At 32.1% G+C, this 20,456-nt stretch overlaps 1 protein-coding gene across 1 annotated transcript; it reads right to left on the reverse strand.

The window, feature by feature from the left end:
* Positions 1 to 8,683: 8,683 nt before the first annotated feature.
* Positions 8,684 to 11,274, reverse strand: MYB101 (myb domain protein 101). Its single transcript, XM_011101980.3, has 3 exons — positions 10,695 to 11,274; positions 9,771 to 10,521; positions 8,684 to 9,273 (listed from the first exon to the last, which is right to left on the reverse strand). The coding sequence occupies exons 1-3, from the start codon at positions 11,007 to 11,009 to the stop codon at positions 9,002 to 9,004; spliced, it is 1,338 nt and encodes a 445-aa protein (XP_011100282.2). The 5' UTR covers positions 11,010 to 11,274; the 3' UTR covers positions 8,684 to 9,001.
* Positions 11,275 to 20,456: the final 9,182 nt, after the last annotated feature.

Consider the following 20,456-nt stretch of genomic DNA (forward strand, 5'->3'; position numbering starts at 1 on the left):
GGAGTGGACCCGCTCCAGACCCGTTCTATACGGTGTTTATTTGTTTTGTTTATTTTCAATTTTTAGTTTTTAAGATAATAATTAAAATAAAAACTATTTATGTATAAGTACTTTTGTTAAAATATATTCATTCTCGAGTGGAAATTGCACGATGAAGCATATACGAGTAGCCTAGTGCTACCCAGCATACCAGATATCCATCCAACCCCGGGCCCATAACATGAACCGCTTGAACAAATTCATATAGCAAGTCGAACAATTCATGTAGCAAATATCCGTTTAAAATTTACATCCATACTTAATACAACGATGAATGCACAATGTCGAGATAAATGCAGCCTCTTGGATACTCATATGAACTCTTGAGGTGGCTCTAGTTCATAATGAATACCAAGATTCCTCAAAGATCAAAATAATAATCACATGATAGCACTTAAGTCCATAGAGTTCGGAAAGCCATTACCGTATTCATTTTCGTATATATCATTGAATGAGTTCGAGAAAATTTTTACTCAAGTTTGTTACAAGAAAAGATCACTTTTTATACATTTATATAGCCATGCACGATAACATATATTATTCTCCATTTTCAAACTCTAATATAACTTTTAATGTTTCATATTAAGGTCCATGTGAATATTAGTCCTTGTTTACAACTAGTCTGGTTCCAGAGTTTCACCTATCATAACATAATTAAGTGGGAAATTTACATTTTTAGTCCTAAAATTTTAAATTATTAGTATTTTTGGTCCTATAACTTTTTTTATTTACACATTTAGTCCCTTGTTTTAATGAATTTAGTCCTGAACATCTTACAGTTTGTCTTTTCTTTTTTTGGCAATTTTAGTCCTGTATTAACAATTTCGGTCCTAACGACTTATAGTTACAGGACCAAAAACGATATCTATTATACTATGAAGGGGACCAAAATTATCAACACAGGATTAAATTTGTCAAAAAAGGACCAAACGTAAAATATTTAGAACTAAATTCGTCAAAGAACTATATATGTAAATAGAGTAAGTTACAGAATCAAAAGTGTTATGAGTTGAGCAATTAAAGTTCCATCCTTAATCAAAGTTAATTAATAGAAATCATAAGTTATTGTTAACCACAAATACTTATGTTTTCTTTTAGTTGCAAAATTGATTATCTTTAAAATAACTTAACATTTTATCTGTGTAGAGCTATTTAGTTGCAAAGTTTAGAGCTATTTTCACCAACTAGAGATTCATTACTTAAAACAATTAAGGTTTAAACCGAGTAAATTGTTGATGAGGTTAGTCAATTCAATTGAATTAACTATAATATACTTATAAGTTACTCATTATTATTAGGGATAACGACATTCTCCTCCTTCGAAAATTACATTTAGTATCTCCGAAATTTGTTTTTGTTTAACAAATAAGTTCCTCATTAGTCAAAATGCACTGAATTTGCTAATATTAATAAAATAATCAAATAAAAATTCATATTTTCTCCTAATTGACTTATTACTGATTTGTTGCAGGTCAAAGTAAATTTTTTTATGATCAAATTATTCTTATACATCTCCACATGTCAATACATGTGAAGAGGTATATTTCCACTGTTATAAGGGTAGTTTAGTTGAAAAAATTTGACTGACCTGCAGTAAATTAGTGATAAGTCAATCGATAATAAATATAAAATTTCATTAACTTTTTTGTTAATATTATGGCCGCACCTTAAATATGCAGATACATTTTAACCTATTTTACTATTGAAAGTGTTTAATTTACAAACACGCAATAATTTTAACTTTTGTGGTGAGAATAAGTTGCAGAGAAAGTTGATAGCATTTGAAACTAAAACTGGAATTGAGAAAAGAAAAACTAAAGTTGGAATATTTGGCCAAAAAAATTTAATATGTATCATTTATTAATAAGTTGTAGAATTATTATTGTTATTATTACTATTATTATTTTTATTAGATTTTTATATATAAATCACTTTTTAATAAGAATAATGAAAAATGTATCTGGAAATGTTATTAGTTATTGTACATACAATAAAAAGGTAAGAGAAGATTGAAGATTTAAAATGCTTGAGAATTATTAGTTAAATAATGAATTTGAAATTCTTGACACAAATTTCTTATAATTTCAAGGGAAAGGTATTATTTTAGTTCGCTAAGTATGCTTAATTTTAATTTTAGTCCGATAACTATGTCCATTTTTGTTTAGGTCCAATAACTTACGAAATTGCTTAATTTTAGTCCTCTGGCAGTTTTTTGGACAATTTTACTCCTATGCAATTTTTGAAAGGCAGTTTTATTCCATATGCACTCATAGGGGTAAAATTGTCCGAAAATCTGCCAGAGGACTAAAAGTAAGCAATTTCATAAGTTACTGGACCTAAACAAAAATGGACATAGTTATCAAACTAAAATTAAAATTAGACATATTTAGTGGACTAAAATAATACTTTTTCCTAATTTCAAATAAGAGGTGGATGTGGAAAATCAAAACCGCAAGAGATGTGGACAAAGACAGTGGTAGTTTGCATTTATGCAGGAAAAAGGTGAGGGGAGGGGACAAGGGTTCCTCAATTAACTCAGACGCTAATAGTGTGAGGATCTCCCAAGTGTTGTACCATCACCTGAGGCCACCACCGTTTTTGGCATTCATGCACATTTCATGACTACGGAACCTTAGCCTTAAACTAAGTATGCTCCTACTCTTAATGTTTGCCTCAACTTCTGCAATATATGTACATGCCTTTTTATCTCATAATATTCAAATTTATTGTAATTTTGATCGTGTAATTATAGGCGTACGGCATTTTGATTCGCTTTAAGAAAAGGGACTTCCGACCGATCCATTTGTTTTGTAAATTCTCGCGACTTAAGGGCGTGGTTTGTTGGAAAGTTTTGAATCTGTTGGATATTAATTGGCATTGTGCAAGTCATGTGTCGGCTTATATTTGAGGACACATTTTTCGGCTGACTTTCGAATTCCTAAAAAAGTAAGTCCTCATTTTGCCAAATTTACATGAAAAATGGACTAAATGTATGTTTTATTTATTAAAGGATCAAAATGGAAAATACCTAGTTTTTGGTTTAGTGTGGCAGGTTCGACTTTTGGTCCACTTAGATTTTAATTTTTGGCAATTCAGATCAGTATTTTAGAATTTTTGGTTCATTTTTTGTTGGAAAATATCAATTGTTTCTGAAAAAGGCGCATTTTTTAACACGTGACAACTCTCTTTTTTTTTTTTTTTAGTGAAATTGGCATTTCTAGCATAAAATGGATCAAAATTGTTATTTTTTTAAAATTATTGTTCACCATTACAAAATTAAAATCCAAATGAACCCACAACGCCACCTCTCAAAATTATCGGATGGATAATACATTTTTCCAGCTATATAACACTATATGAATTAGTACATACTATGTTCCGGTGAGGCCTAGTTCAATTGGTAAAATTGAGGCCCTATGACCCTAAAATCATAAGTTCGAAATCCACCCACGTGTGAGATGTTATTCTACTTTAATTGTAAATATTAATTATATATAGTTATTTGATATTAATGATAAATATATATGATTGTTGTAGTTGTTGGTAATTATTAAATATAAATATTTAATATTGATAATTATAATTAACTTATTTAAATGAATAATAATTTATTATCTTCACTTAAAAAATAGTATTTAATATGTAGTAGGGAACATCTATACCTAAAATTGAGGTTAAATAGAGACATTACTTGTCATTATATATATCATTACATAAATAATTAGTATAATAGTGTGATACACACCAAAAAATAAACTATCCCTATTTTCATCAAAAAATAAATTCCATTATTATATAACTAACATAAAGAAAAAAAAAAAACCCTCCACACTCATAAACAGTTGTCAATGATATATACTGCCACACCGATTTGTTTTAAAGTCGAAAATGTCCTTCAACTGATACGTTAACTAATTCTACTTTCCAGGTTTTAAATTGACTGATAAATTAATTTTTTTTCATTTAATTCTTTTAATAAATATATTAATTAATTTATATATTTTACTCTTATTTATAGTATATATATTTGAGAGCGTAAAATATTATTCATTATCCGCACAGAAGAACAACACGTCACAGCAACTAGTAATATAAAATATTCTTGAAAAAAGTAGAAAATTTCGAAACTTCCATACATCTTTTCGGAAATCAAAAGTACCAGTTTTTCCCATAATTTCTACCAAAAGTACATACGACGATTTTATTCAAAAAATCTTTGTGTACGTGGCGTGTACGACAGTTGCATCCCTTTTCTTCCGAATGAGAAAAATAAGAAAAAGGATAAGGCTATATTTAAAAACATTTACTTTCTTTTTCTTTTATAGGGTATGATAAAAATCTTCATTATTTATTAATTTTGATTTCATTTTATGACTTTATGGGCATCATGACGTAGTACTTAGGTTCTTTCCCCCTCAAATGTCCTGAATTTAAGCACTAAAATAGAATGGAGAGAACGTGAAAATTGCTTCAATCCTCCATTAATAATACAGAAATGGGAAGTGAAAAGTTGGCCATGGTATGGCATGCGTGAACCCTCTTTCATGCTCTTAATTAGGGAACATTATTAATTATTTATTAATTAATTAATTGATTATTGAAAAGAAATTGCAATAAAGAATCACTTTAGTGATAATTCATAAAATTGTCATTAGAAATTTAAATACATATGTATGTAAATTTAGTGATAATTATTTTGATTGCAATAATTAGCAAGACATTAATATATAAGGATTAGTAACTGATAATACATTTATAGTGATAATTTTTTGACCATATATATATATATAGCGACAACTATAATTATTTCGAAAATGTTGTCCGTATGCAGGTGCCATTAATTATTTATAGTGACAACTTCACGGGCAATTTTTTGTTATAAATTATTGATTGGTACATAGCGTCTTATATTGTATTTATTATCATAAAAAATTATAGAAATTGTATTAATGTAGCAAAATAATAATTTATCACTTATTATTATTAGTTTAATTATTATTGTGAAATCATTTCTCTAAGCACGTACGTAACTCCTCCATTTTCATAAACTTTAATATTAACATCAATTCATTGATAATTTTGGTGGAAAAATATTATAATGAGGCTATTGACCACTTCAAGATAATATATTTTAATCAACTTTTCCAAAACATAATATATATCATATATATGGAGTAATTGCATTTTTCATCCCATTATTTAAAATTTATAAACTTTTAGTTTCATTAATCACAAAAACTACAAAAATAGTCTCATAACTTCTAAAAATTCTCATTTCGGTCATCCTGCCAACTATTTTAAAAAATAACAAAATAATAAACCACGTCCAGTCCCCGTTGCACGTAATTTTATTCATCAATATCCTCACCAAAGTTCATAGGAGGATTAAAAATGATATTTTGTCAAAATTATAGGACCATTTCCCAAATTTTCATAACTAACGGATCTAAAACTGTACGTTACTTAAGTTATCGGATGAAAAATACTATTTTTTTCATATTACGTGATCGCCGCTACATATAATAATCAGTCCAATGATAACTTTGACATCAATGTTAATTATAGTATATAATAAGCGTGAAAAGTCGACCGAAAATGAGAAGAATTTGGGAAGTAAGCCCCACAAAAAAGATTTCTATATTTAGCAAAAACAAAGCTGCTGTGTTCTTTGCGAGATTGCGGATAAAGTAGACTAACACTCCTACCATTTATTACATGATTATTTATTTATTTTTATTATTTTTGAAAGATTACATGGTATCTAGTCTTTTCATCTTGAGGTTTGAAACATGCAGGTCCCCAATCAACCCTTCTTCTCATTCAGATTTGACGGCTGCAATTGAATCCCAAAATGATCCATAAAAGCCACTGTGCAAAATTCCATTTTAAACCAAATTTCATCAAACTAAAGTCATGCAAAGTTGGTTTTTAATTTTGATGCAAGTGTGTGTATATAGGAATAATTACACTTTCTTTGCTTGAGATTATACGTAAATTTTGTTTAGTTTGGAAAATTGTATATAGTACTTTGAGGTTTGCTTTCGGATAACATATAGGTTCATTCATGAAAAACTCACTCAATTTGTTGATATTAACAAAAAAAAAAAATGAATGAAAATTGATATTTATCTTCGATTAATTTATTGCATGTCAAATAATTTTTTTAACTAAGCTACGCTTTTAACGGTGAAAATATACCTTCTCACATGCACTAGTGTGTGAAGGTGTGTATAAGGGTAATTTGATCATAAAAAGATTTATTTGACTTGCAATAAATAAGTAATAAATCAATCAGGGGTAAGTATAGATATTGTCCGATTTTTTGTTAATATCTGCCAATTCTATGAATTTTGACTAATTGAGGACTTATTTATTAGACAAAAATAAACATCGAGAGTACTAGATATAATTTTCTAAAACAACAGGGGGTCGATGTATAATATACCAAATCTTACGGGAGAAGAGTGTAATTATCCTATATATATAATTGTCTACTATCGAGAACTTTGTTACTAAAATTGTTATTAATTTAATTAAGGTAAATTACATTAACATCTTCTGAAGTTGGACTTATTACATAACCTTATGTCATTTGTAAAATTACAACTACACTTCTTGAGGTTGTAATTATAATTACAAGTACACTTTCTATTAAGTAGTGAAATTCTACACAGAAACTCTCTTAGGGAGTGTGTCTATAATTTTATAAATGTCAAGAAATATTGATATGATCAAAATTAACTTTATATGCTAATGAGGCCTAATTCAGTTGACGAAACTGATGTCCCATGACATTAGAGGTCATGGTTTCGAATCTCGCCTTATATGTGGGATATTGTATCTACTGAATAATAAGTGTTGGTTGGATTTAATTTATTTAATATTATTCATCAAAGTATGATTGTTGTAATGTTTGTTATTAGATATCCAACAAGATTGATTGTTATCAATTTACTTCAATTAACTTCATACAATGTCGATATGATTAACTCTTTAACTAAAGAGGTAATAGTGTAACATAATTAATCATTTTCGATGAAATTTCTTTATATAGTGAGTTTTGAAATATATAACTTCGAGTGTGAGGAAATTCTCCATAATAAAATTTTAGGGTAAAAAGCAATTTACCCCTCGTATTCTCATAAAAGATTAAAACACCTCCATGTGATAAATAAATAAGCAAAAAAACCCAAAAGCTAATCGAGGGTAGATATCATTTTTTTTCAGTTTTTTTAACAATATCAACAAATCCAGTGAATTTTGACTAACATAACTATCTATTTGTTAGACGGAAGTAAAATCCTGAAGTATCAGATGTAATTTTTCGAATCACAAAAAATTTATGCGTAATTACACCAAATATTAGGACATAAAAGTGTAATAATTCCTAAAACAAAAATGCTTTGAACTTTCACTTTTTTGACTTTCTGTTGTAAAATATTCTTTTTTTATACCTTTATATTTATATGGTTGAAAAATCAGGCAAAAGCAAAAGAGTCCATAGCTATTGTAAAAGGTCTGGTTTGAACAATAGCTAATCCCGAAAGAGTGAGTTCGTGGATACAACCTTGTTGAAATGCGAAGTCAATTCAAATCATTCGTCATGCTCCAGCAATGAGTTTACTACCACAGGCAGATTAATATTTAAATAGATTCTATATTATAACTTACCTTATAATAAGACACACACTACAAAAATTGATGAAGTTTAAAAATCATGGTAAATTATACTGTCTATTAGAGTCGGATAAAATCGATGCGAAAGTTTAAATTTTGACCATGATTAATCGATATCCTCCATAATTTTATCTACGGAGAAATATTTGCCGTAATTTATAATTGTAGCAGAAGTTTGGGGATAGCTTGTAGAAACAACGGTTAATAGTCATTGCGCAACTGTGATTAATTAGTATCTGATATAATTTTTACCTTTAACCATAGTAATTAACCATAGTAAAAAGTCATTTCTGGTGGTGGGACATTTAATTTTACTTGAGTTACTACCTGAGTATAAAAAAAACTTAGGCACAGTTTAGGCCTCTCTTGTATAATTTGTTGTTAGATAAATGATTACAAAAAAATGATTATGATTTGATTTGGATTCACAATTTCATATAATTGATTATATAAATACAAATTGTAGTTGAATTTTAAAATTAATCTCGTTTTTAATATTAATGAAAAAATTAAAAAAATATTTAATAGGCATAATAAATCATTAGGTCAAGGGTAATTATGGTATGACTAAAAACTATAAATTAAAGCTTTTATATATCCAACCATAATTTGTATGAAATCCATCCCTAAAAAGTAATTATTGAAAAAGGGAAGAAAGAACACAGAAAAAGGCTTTTGACATTGCAAGAAATATGACATTTAACCATGTGTTCTAATAATAATAAAAAAGGCGTAGCAAATAGTTATTGACCATGATATGCGATGGTTGTTGGCCGTAAATTTTGAAAGGGTGGCTAAAATATTTTTACGTATGGCTCTTAGCTGTACTAAATAATTTTTTGAATATGGAAAAATGAGCTTTTTTACATCGATTTTATTTAGCCGTGATTAATAATATTGCATATTTGACAGCCTAATTACAATGCCAAGCATGTGATAGTTAATTTAAAGCATTTCAAGTCCAAAGTAACAGGAAAGACATCTCTAATGTCAAAATCAAGAACTAATCAACACAACACTTGCAAAATGTTACAAGACACATTCACCAACCAAGTAAGCAAAATATGCTATTTGGTCGGAACAACTGCATTCTTATACTACATAACTCCTTCATGGCACAAAGGGGAAGATGGACTTCATGGACTAATTGACACAACAATCTGAAATCAAACAAGTCTACACAAATCCAAATACAACAGACAAATTATAAAGATGAAATCTTTCAATCTTTGTCTTCTCCTAAATCTGAATTTTTTGAAGTTGCATTGATACCATGTCTAGCTAGCTAGTAGATGCTGGGCATGTTGTTCCAAAGGCAGGAGCCAAAGTTCCAATCTTGGTTTGACGTCCCCATTGAGGCCGCAACTGGGTTGTACTGTGAAGCGTCCGTTTGATTTTCTACCGTTTCGTTTGTATCATTGGTCAAGACGGGCGAGTCACTGTCATTTCCTTCATCCCAATCTGGAATTGGAACCGATAATGGAAAATTGTCCAGAAGGTTCATCAAATCATCGTCCATAGAAGCGATGGCCTCTCCTGGAGCCTTAGTTTCCAGGCCTATGCCATGCCAAATGTTATAAACATGAGTGACAACGTACGAAAATACGTCTAAGAAAATAAAATAGTTCATATGAGATCAGAGTTGGGATGAGTAAAGCAATTAATATTGCCCAATAATTTAATTCAATTTAATAATAATTTCGATGCCCATCATTACAGGCGATTCCTTACTGTAACATACAGCTACTTTTCAATTAAATGTAGGGTCATCTCTGACACATACATGGACCCGACTTTGTCAGAACGCAAAGTCATAATTACAGCGGCTATCATAAATAACGCGTTTCTAGTAATGACTTTAAACCACTCCGATTCATGAGAATTTTCCGGCCGGTGAAATAAGTGATCGGAAAAAAGTGAAATACTACTCCATAATGGTTGTGCTAGGCCTCTAATCTCCATGCATTTCACAAGAATAGTAATAGCAACATCTAACTAAAAATTTAGAGATTGCTTTAGTTTATGAATATAGTTAAAAAAAGAAAAGTTCATACCTTTATAGTTATTATCAGAACTAGCATTCTCCTGGCCAAATTCAAAACCTGTTGCTTCTTCATGCAAATTTTCAGCTGCAGCAACAAAGGGGTCCTCTTGCTTTTCAGGACATGCCAAAGCTCGAGATTCCTCGAACAAATCCTCCAACAAACCGCTGTTATTACATCGTGAAAAGCTTGTTTCAACGTCGTACTGATCGTCAGCAGCATCACTTGATGTTGTCCCCATCACAAAGTCGCTTGAAGAAGCGGCTGGTGTTACTGTCCCCTGCACCGACGATTGGATTGAAGGCAGCCCAACAACCCTTATCTCCGGATCAGTGTTGATGTCATAGTTGAGAGAATTGTACTGAAGCAACGAAGGAATTGGCAACGGATTCGACAACCCCTGACTGAAAAACGGCGCAGCAGGCAAAACGGATGGAGTGAACGACGAGTTTGAGTTGGCCAACGACAGGGCGAGGCTGCCATTGCTGGCACGGTAAAGCTTCAATTGGTGGTTGATATATGGAGCGTTGGGCTGGTTTTGTGGAGGGGCGATCATTGGTTGAGAATTAAACGTTTCGTAAAAATTCAATGGAATTTGATTCGGACGGTGGGATGAAGCTAACACAGATGACGAAGAATTGAGTTGCTGGTGCTTTTCTTGTTGCACTACTTCTTCAGGATAAACTGGCAAGCCGGCACGTTGGCGCCTTTTCAGCCTGGTGTTCCAGTAGTTCTTGATTTCATTGTCTGTTCTTCCTGGAAGCTGTTTGTATAAGGGGAAAAAAGGATTCCATAAAAATAAAAGAGAATTCATAATTTCCACAAAATCTACACGAGATAAGTCAGATACGAGTCGAAAATGACTGTCGCTCAATGACGATAAGTTCATGAATTCTTGAAAAAACAAAAACATCTATGGATGGAAAAAATATGGACCTGAGCAGCCATGCGAGCCCATTTGTTGCCGAGTTTAGCATGAAGCTCGACGATAAGTTTCTCTTCTTCTGCAGAAAATGCACCTTTCTTGAGATTAGGCCTCAAATGGTTAGCCCATCTGAGCCTACAACTTTTTCCGCATCTCATCAGGCCTGAATTCCGCTGAACCGCATTCCAGTTGCCCTCACCGTGCTTCTTAACGTACTCGACCAGGATCATGTCTTCCGACGTGGTCCATGGCCCTTTCTTGAGTGCATTTTTGCTCTTTATAGCTGATGAAGGATTCCTTAAGCCTCCAGAGGCATCAGGGGCCATCAACCTTGGCTTTTTCAAGTCTTCTCTTATCCTTTTGTTCTGGTTTTGTGGGTGGAATGATGAAGAAAGAAAAGGTGTAAAGGGTTACGGAGAAATGGAGGTTTGGAGAGGGAGGAGAAAAGAGAAATGGAAGTGAGAGAGAGAGAGAGAGAGAGAGAGAGAGTTGTGTGGGACCAAAGTTGAGTAGGGAAAATTGGGGGCTGTGTGAGAGTGTGAGCGGCCACCCTCTCAATGGGGCTTGTGGCAATTTATAGGTGAAACCTTATACTTCGGGCCCGGTTTGAGTGCTCCTCCATTTACAATTTGTCCATTGGAATTATAAAAGCAACCTTTGAGACCCCGGGGGTGTGTGGGTGGGGGGTTAATTGTCCAATCAGGCTTTGTGGTTACACATATCATTGTGTTTGCATGTTTTTTATGACCATGGCTTACCCTCCTCGAATTCCGACAAATTTTCGACACGGTACCTATTGCGTTCTCTTCGATGAGATTTTAGTAATCTTTCATATTTCACATGTCTCGTGCTTCATATACTCCAAAATTCACTTCTGTAAACGTATAACACTGCATCTACTTACCTTCCATTCATGCAATGTAATAATTCCACTTAGCATTTTTATGCTGTGTTCCTATCTTAGAACTTTTGGTGCTATCAGACTGAAGTGCACTGAACCCTCGTAATTAGGCCGACAAATTTTATTCACTTAAATCAACTTACTCGATCTATGGTAATAAAATAAATCGCTAAACATACGATAATATATATGAGAAAATATTATTTTCTTTGTTAGATAAATGAAAAACATATTGTCTTCTCTACGACCATTTCCCGTCAAGCCCCTTTGTAAATATAGCAAATAATCGAGACAGATGAGGTGCCGCACATAAGTATGTTATGGCGTACTAAAATACATGACGTATAGGGTTTTTTTCCCTTGAAAAGTCCTGAATTGAAGTACTAAAATAGAATGGAGAGAACGAGAAAATTGCTTCAATCCTCCATTAATAATACAGAAATGGGAAATGAAAAGTTGGCCATGGTATGGCATGCGTGAACCCTCTTTCATGCTCTTAATTAGGAAACATTATAATTATTAATTAATTAATAGATTATTGAAAAGAAATTGGAATTTCTGTATCTAGTAGTGCAAATTAAATAATTGTATTAAATTCAAATTGAACATATGATTATGCAATTGCCTTACAACAAAGAAAAACTTTAGTGATAATTTATAAAATTGTCATTGGAAATTTGAATATATGTAAATATTTGTGTGTATATATGAATTTAGTAATAATCATTTTGATTAAATTCAAGTACAATTTCCAGAAGGTTATTGTGGAAATAATTAGCAATAAATTTATATATAGGGATTCGTAATTGATAATATAATTATAGTGATAATTTACTGACTATATATATATATATAGTGACAACTAAGTTATTTCGAAAATGTTGTCCATGAATAGGTGCCATTAGTTATTTATATTGAATTAGATAATCTCAATTTCTGAGACGGATTTTGAAAAATAATTTTTAATATTAACCGGTTTTTGTTTCCATCTCAAAATTCATATTTTTAGAGATGGATTCTCAAAATAATATTTTCCCATTGACCTGTCATTGTTTCCGTCTCTCTAAAAGTTTCTGAAATAGTTAAATAATATTTTTATCATTCCGTCTCCGTTACCAAATTTATAAGATCAAAGAAAGATACTCCGACACTTTAGTACTTCTCACTCCTGCAAAGAGAAGCCTCAGTCCAACGGCCACACTCCACCGTCGTCACCAATATACCTGTTGCACCCAACACCACCGTCACCACAACATCGCCGTCACCTTCGCGCATTTCCTTCTCTTTCAATATTTCCCTTTTCATTTCAACGAGGTACATATAAGGAAATAGCTGGGATTTGATTGGTTTTCTGTTCTCTTCTATTTTAACTTTCATCAGATCTGACAGCCATCAGTGGTGGAGCTCGAATTGTTTTATGCTTTGTTTGTTTGGGGTTTGTGGGTTTAGATGTTGCGCCTGAGAGGCACCTAATGGACTTTGTTGGTTTAGAGTCCTCTTCCTGATGCCCCAGTTAAGTTTTCACTACCTCCTGCCTTACCAAAGGCTTACTGGTATTTGGCTCTTCTACATCCATATACACAATGCTCTGTACTGGGCTTGATGATTGGGGTGTAGTTGATTGGTGGAATAGCATCCGCAGGATAGAAATCGGCAACAGAGGTGTACTTTTGTGTTTCTCAATAAGTAAAATTCTTATAATGTGACGATTGTTATTAATGTTTTATCATGGACATTTGGTATAACGTTGTCACCTTTGACACCATCATCTCAGCCATCGCCGTTCGTCTTATGGACATTTGGTGAGTAATACCTTTGTCTTAGCCCGATTCTAAGGAGTCTCTGACATCTATGACTCCTTTTATTGTGTCTTTTATGGGGTTTGCGTTTCAGGTGGAGTTAAGGATAGGTGAATTTGAATGACTATTGCATGATTACGTATATAAGCTGCATGCTTATGTATGGACGTATGAATTGAGATCACCGGAATACTCTCTGCAGCCACTGCAGTCAGTCGAAGAATTGAAGGTTAGAATCTCCTTAATCTTCATACTTAGCTCTTGATTGTCATGTTCTTTCATAACATGGGAGGAAACGGAAAATGAGTCATCTTTGTTAAAGAACAATTTCTTGCTTGGAATGAGTAGTTCGAAGATATTTGTTTTCTCTTTATGGTCTTAAATTGACAAAAGAAAATATTAGAAGAGGCCTAATTACCGTGTCTCATTGATAATTTTCTTTGTTTAAGTCAAATTACGGTATATTTAAAGAAAATAAAAAACAGAATCCAAGATACACTTACATTATGAGCAGCCACTAACAGTGTGGAATGGAAGCACTATTCTCATTTCTTAACTTAATTCAAGATGTAAATTTCCCTTTTCTGACATCTAAAACCACTTTGTTTCCTTCACACACAAATCCTATAGCTGCTAAGGAAAAGGGAGCAAGTGACTAAGTCTTCAGAGTAGGCGTTGCTTGGAAAAATTTCTTGTTTGTTTTGATCTTATGGAAAAATTTCTTGTTTATTTTGATCTTAAATTTGTCATTATACAGTATGATGGTTTTGAATGCTGTCATATTTAGTGTGCTAAGAAAGTGGTGTTTGGTAATTCTATGTTTGTGTTATTCAGACCTTTGATACTAATACGAAAATTGATAAGCTATTAATCGTAAGTTTTTCATATAGACCTTTTGATACTCAAATGAAATAATAAGTTGTCTATATGATTCGGTACTTGCTCTCACAACGTTGCCTTTATAGCACAATATTAGAGCTTTGTTTTCACTCCCTGGACTGCCTCTGTTGCTCGGTAGAGTACCCCTACGATTTGATTACCATCATAATGCTATTTTTGTTAGAATTGTTTGTTCCTTCACTTTCTACTTACACCCATCACAGTGTATGTTCACTTTGAGAACACATGTCTGCAGCAAGCCACAAGACAACAATATGAATGCAGGGAAAGAAACAGAGGAAGACAGGAATTTGTTTCAGTGAAAAGGCCAGAACACAACTGTCATATGCATATGGATACAACGTTGGCTTTAAAGCCAAACTGCAGTTGTTCTTGGAGAGAAAATACCTAGATTTTTCAGGAGCTTAAAGTCTTCATCTTTAGTAATTTCTTGAGGGTTGTTTGGAATTTATCAATCTGCTACAAAAGGAAATAATCTGAAGTAGTTTCAGTTGTTCACAGGGCTGGTGAAGCTTTTTGCTGTTGAAATTGACAGCTTAATGATAATTGTGGCAAATCCTTGACTAGTTTCTGAATAGGAAGAAAGATTACAAGGATAGAAACTATTCTCAGGTGAGATTCAATGCTCTGGATATGAAGCTTAGGGATGATCTTGAAGATACATCTGGTTTGATTATTTTCACTTCCCAGGATTTGGTCTTGACTACTGAGTCTTTGTATATTCATATTGTTTTGTGTGCTGCTCCTAGGAATCATCATGGTCTCTGTCGCTGCTGGGGCCTTCTTGTGCATGGACAACTCACTGATTTCTATTAGACACGGATTTCAGCTGTGGAATCAGCAAGTAGACTTCAGCTACAAGTTTATTGACGAAGTTTTCTATCTAATTTTCTTTAGAGAGGGGATATTTTGGCTTCAGAGACAGAAAATCAGATTCTAAAACTCTCTTGCAGTGATTTTCAATTTTTCTGCTAGCTTATTTAGGAAATCAGAAGGAAAACCAAGTGCAGTACCCGTTCTACGTGTTTTTTTTTTTTTTATATATCCTGGCTAGAGGTTGTAGGAGAATTAAAAATGAAATTTTGTCAGAATTATAGAATTACTTTCAAAATTTTTATAATTAACGAGACAAAAGACGTACATTATCTAAATTATTGGATGAAAAATATAATTTTTCCATATTGCGTCACTGTTAACTATAGTATATAATATGCGTGAAAAGTCCACCGAAAATGAGAACAATTTCGAAAGCAAAGCCCACAAAAAGGTTTCTATATTTAGCAAAAACCAAGCTGCTCTGTGTTTTGCGAGATTGCGGATAAGGTTTCTATAGTCTTTTCATCTTGAGGTTTGTGTCATGCAAGTTCTCCAATCAATCATTTTTCTCATTCAGATTGGAACGGCTGCAATTGAATCCCATAATGATCCATAAAAGGGATTGTAGAAAATTCTATTTTAAATCAAATTTCATCAAATTAAAGTCATGTAAAGTTGGTTATTAATATATATATATAGGGAGGTAAATTATGGCCACTTTCTTTAATCTCTCGTATAATTGTAAATATATTTTTATTATTTGAGAAATTATAAATTATTTTTAATTTTAATATTTATTTAACAATAAACTTATTTCGTTAGCTTTGGTTAGATTTTCATTCAATTTTTGTGTTTGAATGATCAGAATGTCCTTTTGCATTATATATTAAAGTTTTATATCTTTTGAAATATTTTTGTGAACTAATATTCCATATGTAATATTTATTTTACTCATCCTAAAATTTTTCTATATTTTTTTATAAATACCCCTTCTTCTGAAATGACAACACTCTTCATTAAACTCCTTGTCCAAGGTCTGTAGGACTGTTTTAGGGTGTATTTGATGTTCTAGTTCGTGTGGTGAATACAACAAGATGTCTTCAATAAATACCACCATGAATTTTTGAGTTCGATTTCATCAGGTCCATAAAAACTGCAAGGACATTCATTAATCTAAACAACACCACCATGAAACTCATAATATCATACTAGTTCTAAAGATGATTTTATGTATGTCATCAGCTTTATTTCTGAGTTGATGATATCCCGACCTTAGATAAATTTTGAAAAATATCTTTGCCCCTTTGTGGATTAAATAAGTCATCTATCCTTGGCAAAGGGTACTTGTTCTTGATGGTAACTCTATTGAGCTTCTATAGTCAATACACAATCTCGGAGTACCATCTTTTTCTTTACAAACAAGATCGGAGCTCCCCAGGGTGACACTTAAGCCTTATATGTTTCTTACCGATCAACTCTAGTAGTTGTACATTTAGTTTCCTCAACTTAATTGGAGCTATTCTATAAGCGGCCTTAACTATCGGAGTGATGCTTGGGACGAAATTTATTTCAAACTCTGTCTCTCTATGAGGAGGGGGTTGAGTAACTCAACCAGAAATACCTTAAAGAATTCCTTAACTAATACGATATCTTTTATTCTCACCCCTGGTCTTAGGTATCACATACAAGAGCTAGATACATACACTTCACACCTATTTCTAATGGCTCTCCAAGATTGTATTGCGGAGAGTAATGATTTCATTTTCTTTTATCGTTTCCTGATATGTCCATAGAATGAAAAAGAACATCTCTCAGGTGGATTTTAAAGTTTATCACCTAATTTTGACAGTCCACTTGAGCATACATTTTCGATCACGAACCCATTCCTAAAAAATCACATTGATCTCTTGCATAGTGATCTATATCAAGTCAGCCTTAAGTTGGTGGTTGTCATCAAAGCATATGGCATAATCATTATGTACTAAATTTGTTACCAAGATCTTATTCCTAAGCATAGCTTCTCTATAATGCCCATCAAGGATTTTAGGTTTACTTCCTAATTTCCTAGTAATGCTTCAAAAAATGCCTCCTTAGAGGCAATAAAACCAAACAGCCTCCCTAGCTGCGATTGTGAAAGATTTAGAGGCAATTTAAAAAAATGCCTCTTCAAAGAGATCATTGAGGCACTTTTCCATGCCCGTACAAGAGGGTAGGGAGGCTAAAAAGTCTAAAGGAGCTGTCATACTCATCTCAGAAGAGGGACCTACTTGTCATGCGCATTTATACGAGAGTAACAAGGTCTACAAAGCCAGCAAGTGCAACCCCAAACCAAATGAATGCGGGATGAAAATACAATCTTCTATGTATAAAATCCAAACAGTTTGGTGTAAAATTGAATTTAGAAGAATTTCAAAACATAGATAAGACGACTGACATTTACGAATAATGAAAGAAACTTCTGAATGCATATTTGATCCGGATCGAAATATATGCGACTTTCTTGGTCGAGCGAGCTGGTCTTCCAAGCGGTTCGAGATCGCTACCTCTCCCAGACAAGTGATCAGGCCCTGAGAAAAGAAGCAGATCGTTAGGCTTGCTAGGGTGACCCCCAACTAAAACCCTCCGATACTTAAGTCAGTGTTTGGTTCTGAGGTCGTTTAAAATGGTTGCTTAGCAAAATAGCGAGCTGAAGCGACCTGAAATTAAAATGTGGTCAAGACAATGTACCATTAATACACTGATTGGGGGCATTTATAAAATGGAGCTGGGGGTTTGGTTGGCTTAATGTGCGCCTGCCACGTATCTCGGGTACTCGGGTCGGGTCGGTAAAAAAGGTGCGGATCCCGCTGGTGAACTTGTAATTTTGTGCCTTCTTGAGGGCAAAATTATCATTTTTCAGTAAATTAGGGTTTTACCCATATCAATATTTAACAGTGACTTTTACCATTTGCTAATAGAAAATAATAGAAAATTTATATAGAATCAAGAACTCGCATACACAAATATCCACCTACATGAAATCACAAGAACAAACAGATTCTTGAAGAAAATCATCTCCTGCACATTCATCTTTCTTTTTCAGCTGAACAATGCTATCTAGCACAAGTACTTCTCATATTTTGTGGACCAAAATGATGATAAAAAACAAAGTTTGATGCATATAACAAAGTTAGAACAAATAAAGGAAAATTTCATAGACTCCCTCTAATAATAGGAATGTTTAAAAAATCCCCTATAACATTAAAGTATCAACTACTTCCTGTGATATAAAATAAAGTTAAAAAAAACTCCTACAAAAATTGGTCCACACGTGCTTTGACTGGGAATTTTCTATGAAAGTACCTTTTATTTTTTATATTTTTGGCCCTTCTCTCACATCTAATATATATAATATTATATATTTATTAATAATAAAATATTATTTTACATAATATTATTTAATTATTTATATAATAAAATAATATTTTAAATAAATTAATTAAAAATTAATTTATATATTAAAAAAAAACGGCGCCGCTACTGAAGAGGAGGGCGCAAAAGTGCTAATTAGTATTGTAGGCAGAAAATAAATGCAGAATTCTCAGAAAAAATGCAATTTATCCTCATGTGATATAAGAAATGAGCAAAAATATTTATGTAAAAAATAAAAGAGCAAATTATCCCCCGTATTTTGGGAAATGATTTTTTGAAACATAAGGAGATAATTTGCTAATTCTTTTTTCACAAAAGGGCATTTGCTCATTTCACATATAAAGGGAGGTAAATTACATTTAACCCCAGAAGTCTCCTTAGGATTTTACCGCTTAAACAAAAATTTGCTACACAATTCTATGGAGAAATCAAAAAGTTTGTGAAGAAGTCTAATTCTACAGCAGAACTCTGCTACAAAACAGAGCAGAACAGAATAGAGGATTCCGCAACAATCTGAATTATGTTGAATTCTAAGGAGGATTCCAAATTCTGTTGCGGGGTAGAGGAGAACTCTGCAGTAGAAACAGAATTCTAAAGTATTATATATCATGATGTTGACAGTAATTTAGGATTGCAATCCAGCCATAATAAGCTACAGTAGCTGACTTTAATTACTAATATCAGATCGATTTAAAATCAAGTACACAAAAAATTAAAAATTATTAAGTGGGATATTCCAACTAATAACTCAAAATAAAAGTGATCTAGTTCCGTTAATAATCCTAGCTGCTCAATTACTAGTCCTTAACGATACAAGACAATTAAAGAACGTACACTACACGGATAATAAAATAGTATTAACTGACGATTTATCCATGAACTTTATAAAATCTTTAACTCAATATATGAATATGAAAATTTTTTGAGTGTTCAAGATATTAAATAACATACATAAAAAAAAAATAGATAAAATTTAATTGAACAAATATGTAAAAGAATTTTCAAAACTTAGCTAGAGAATAATTACAACACAAACAGCTGGAAGTTTAATTGAATGAATTTTTAAAATTCAATAATACATCAAAAAATCTTAAAACTTTTATATTTTACTTGAGGCTTATATTAGTTAATATAAAAAAATATTTAATCCCTGGAAAGAGTACTTAACATTAATCATAAAATTTTAGAAATGATAATGATCTGCGGAAAAGAACTCTGACGTATGGTATTACTGAAAGATTTTTATAAAGTTATTTGAAATTTGAAGAATTCTGAAAATTAAAAAAAGGTATTCTTATATTTGGTATAAAATAATTATATTTTAAAATACGTGTAGAAGTAAATCAAGTAGGCCTCAAAAAGAGAGTTGGCAGATTCACGTCTAACTTCTAGTAATTAATGCAGGTCGCACAATTGGGGTCGGATCATTGAACCTTGGTACCCTGCGATCGGGTCACTGAACCCTTCTTCGAGCTTCCTGGTAGTAGATTCTGATAACAGAACACACATTAGGCTTGTTGGTGGCCCTAGCTAAGGCTCTTTAATGCTTAAGTCAGAAAAAGTGGGGTCAAATTTGATTTAGGAAGAGTTTGTAAGACTGAGAAAGTGTACGTATATCATTAAATCCAGAAATTTAATACATAAAACATGCGTGCACCAAATATTCGTGAGAAATATCTTCATAATAAAATATGAACATTTTTCAACTCTATATATTTTAAATCTCAAGTTCTATAAATCATTCTCTGTGACTGCAATATCAAACCTTGTCAAGATTTAATCTTTTATTTGAAAACCCATTCTTTATTAACTCCATAATCTCCAACTAATTCAAACATGAAGTTTATATAATTCATACAACTCAAGAAGTACTTAGATATTCAACAAAAAAGACCATGTAGTCTTTAAGTGAACGAGATCAAAAGTGAAAGTTTTATAGTATTCAG

The sequence above is a fragment of the Sesamum indicum genome, linkage group LG12, assembly GCF_026168435.1.
Source record: "Sesamum indicum cultivar Baizhima isolate 11 linkage group LG12, ASM2616843v1, whole genome shotgun sequence".
NCBI classification, from domain to species: Eukaryota; Viridiplantae; Streptophyta; class Magnoliopsida; order Lamiales; family Pedaliaceae; genus Sesamum; species Sesamum indicum.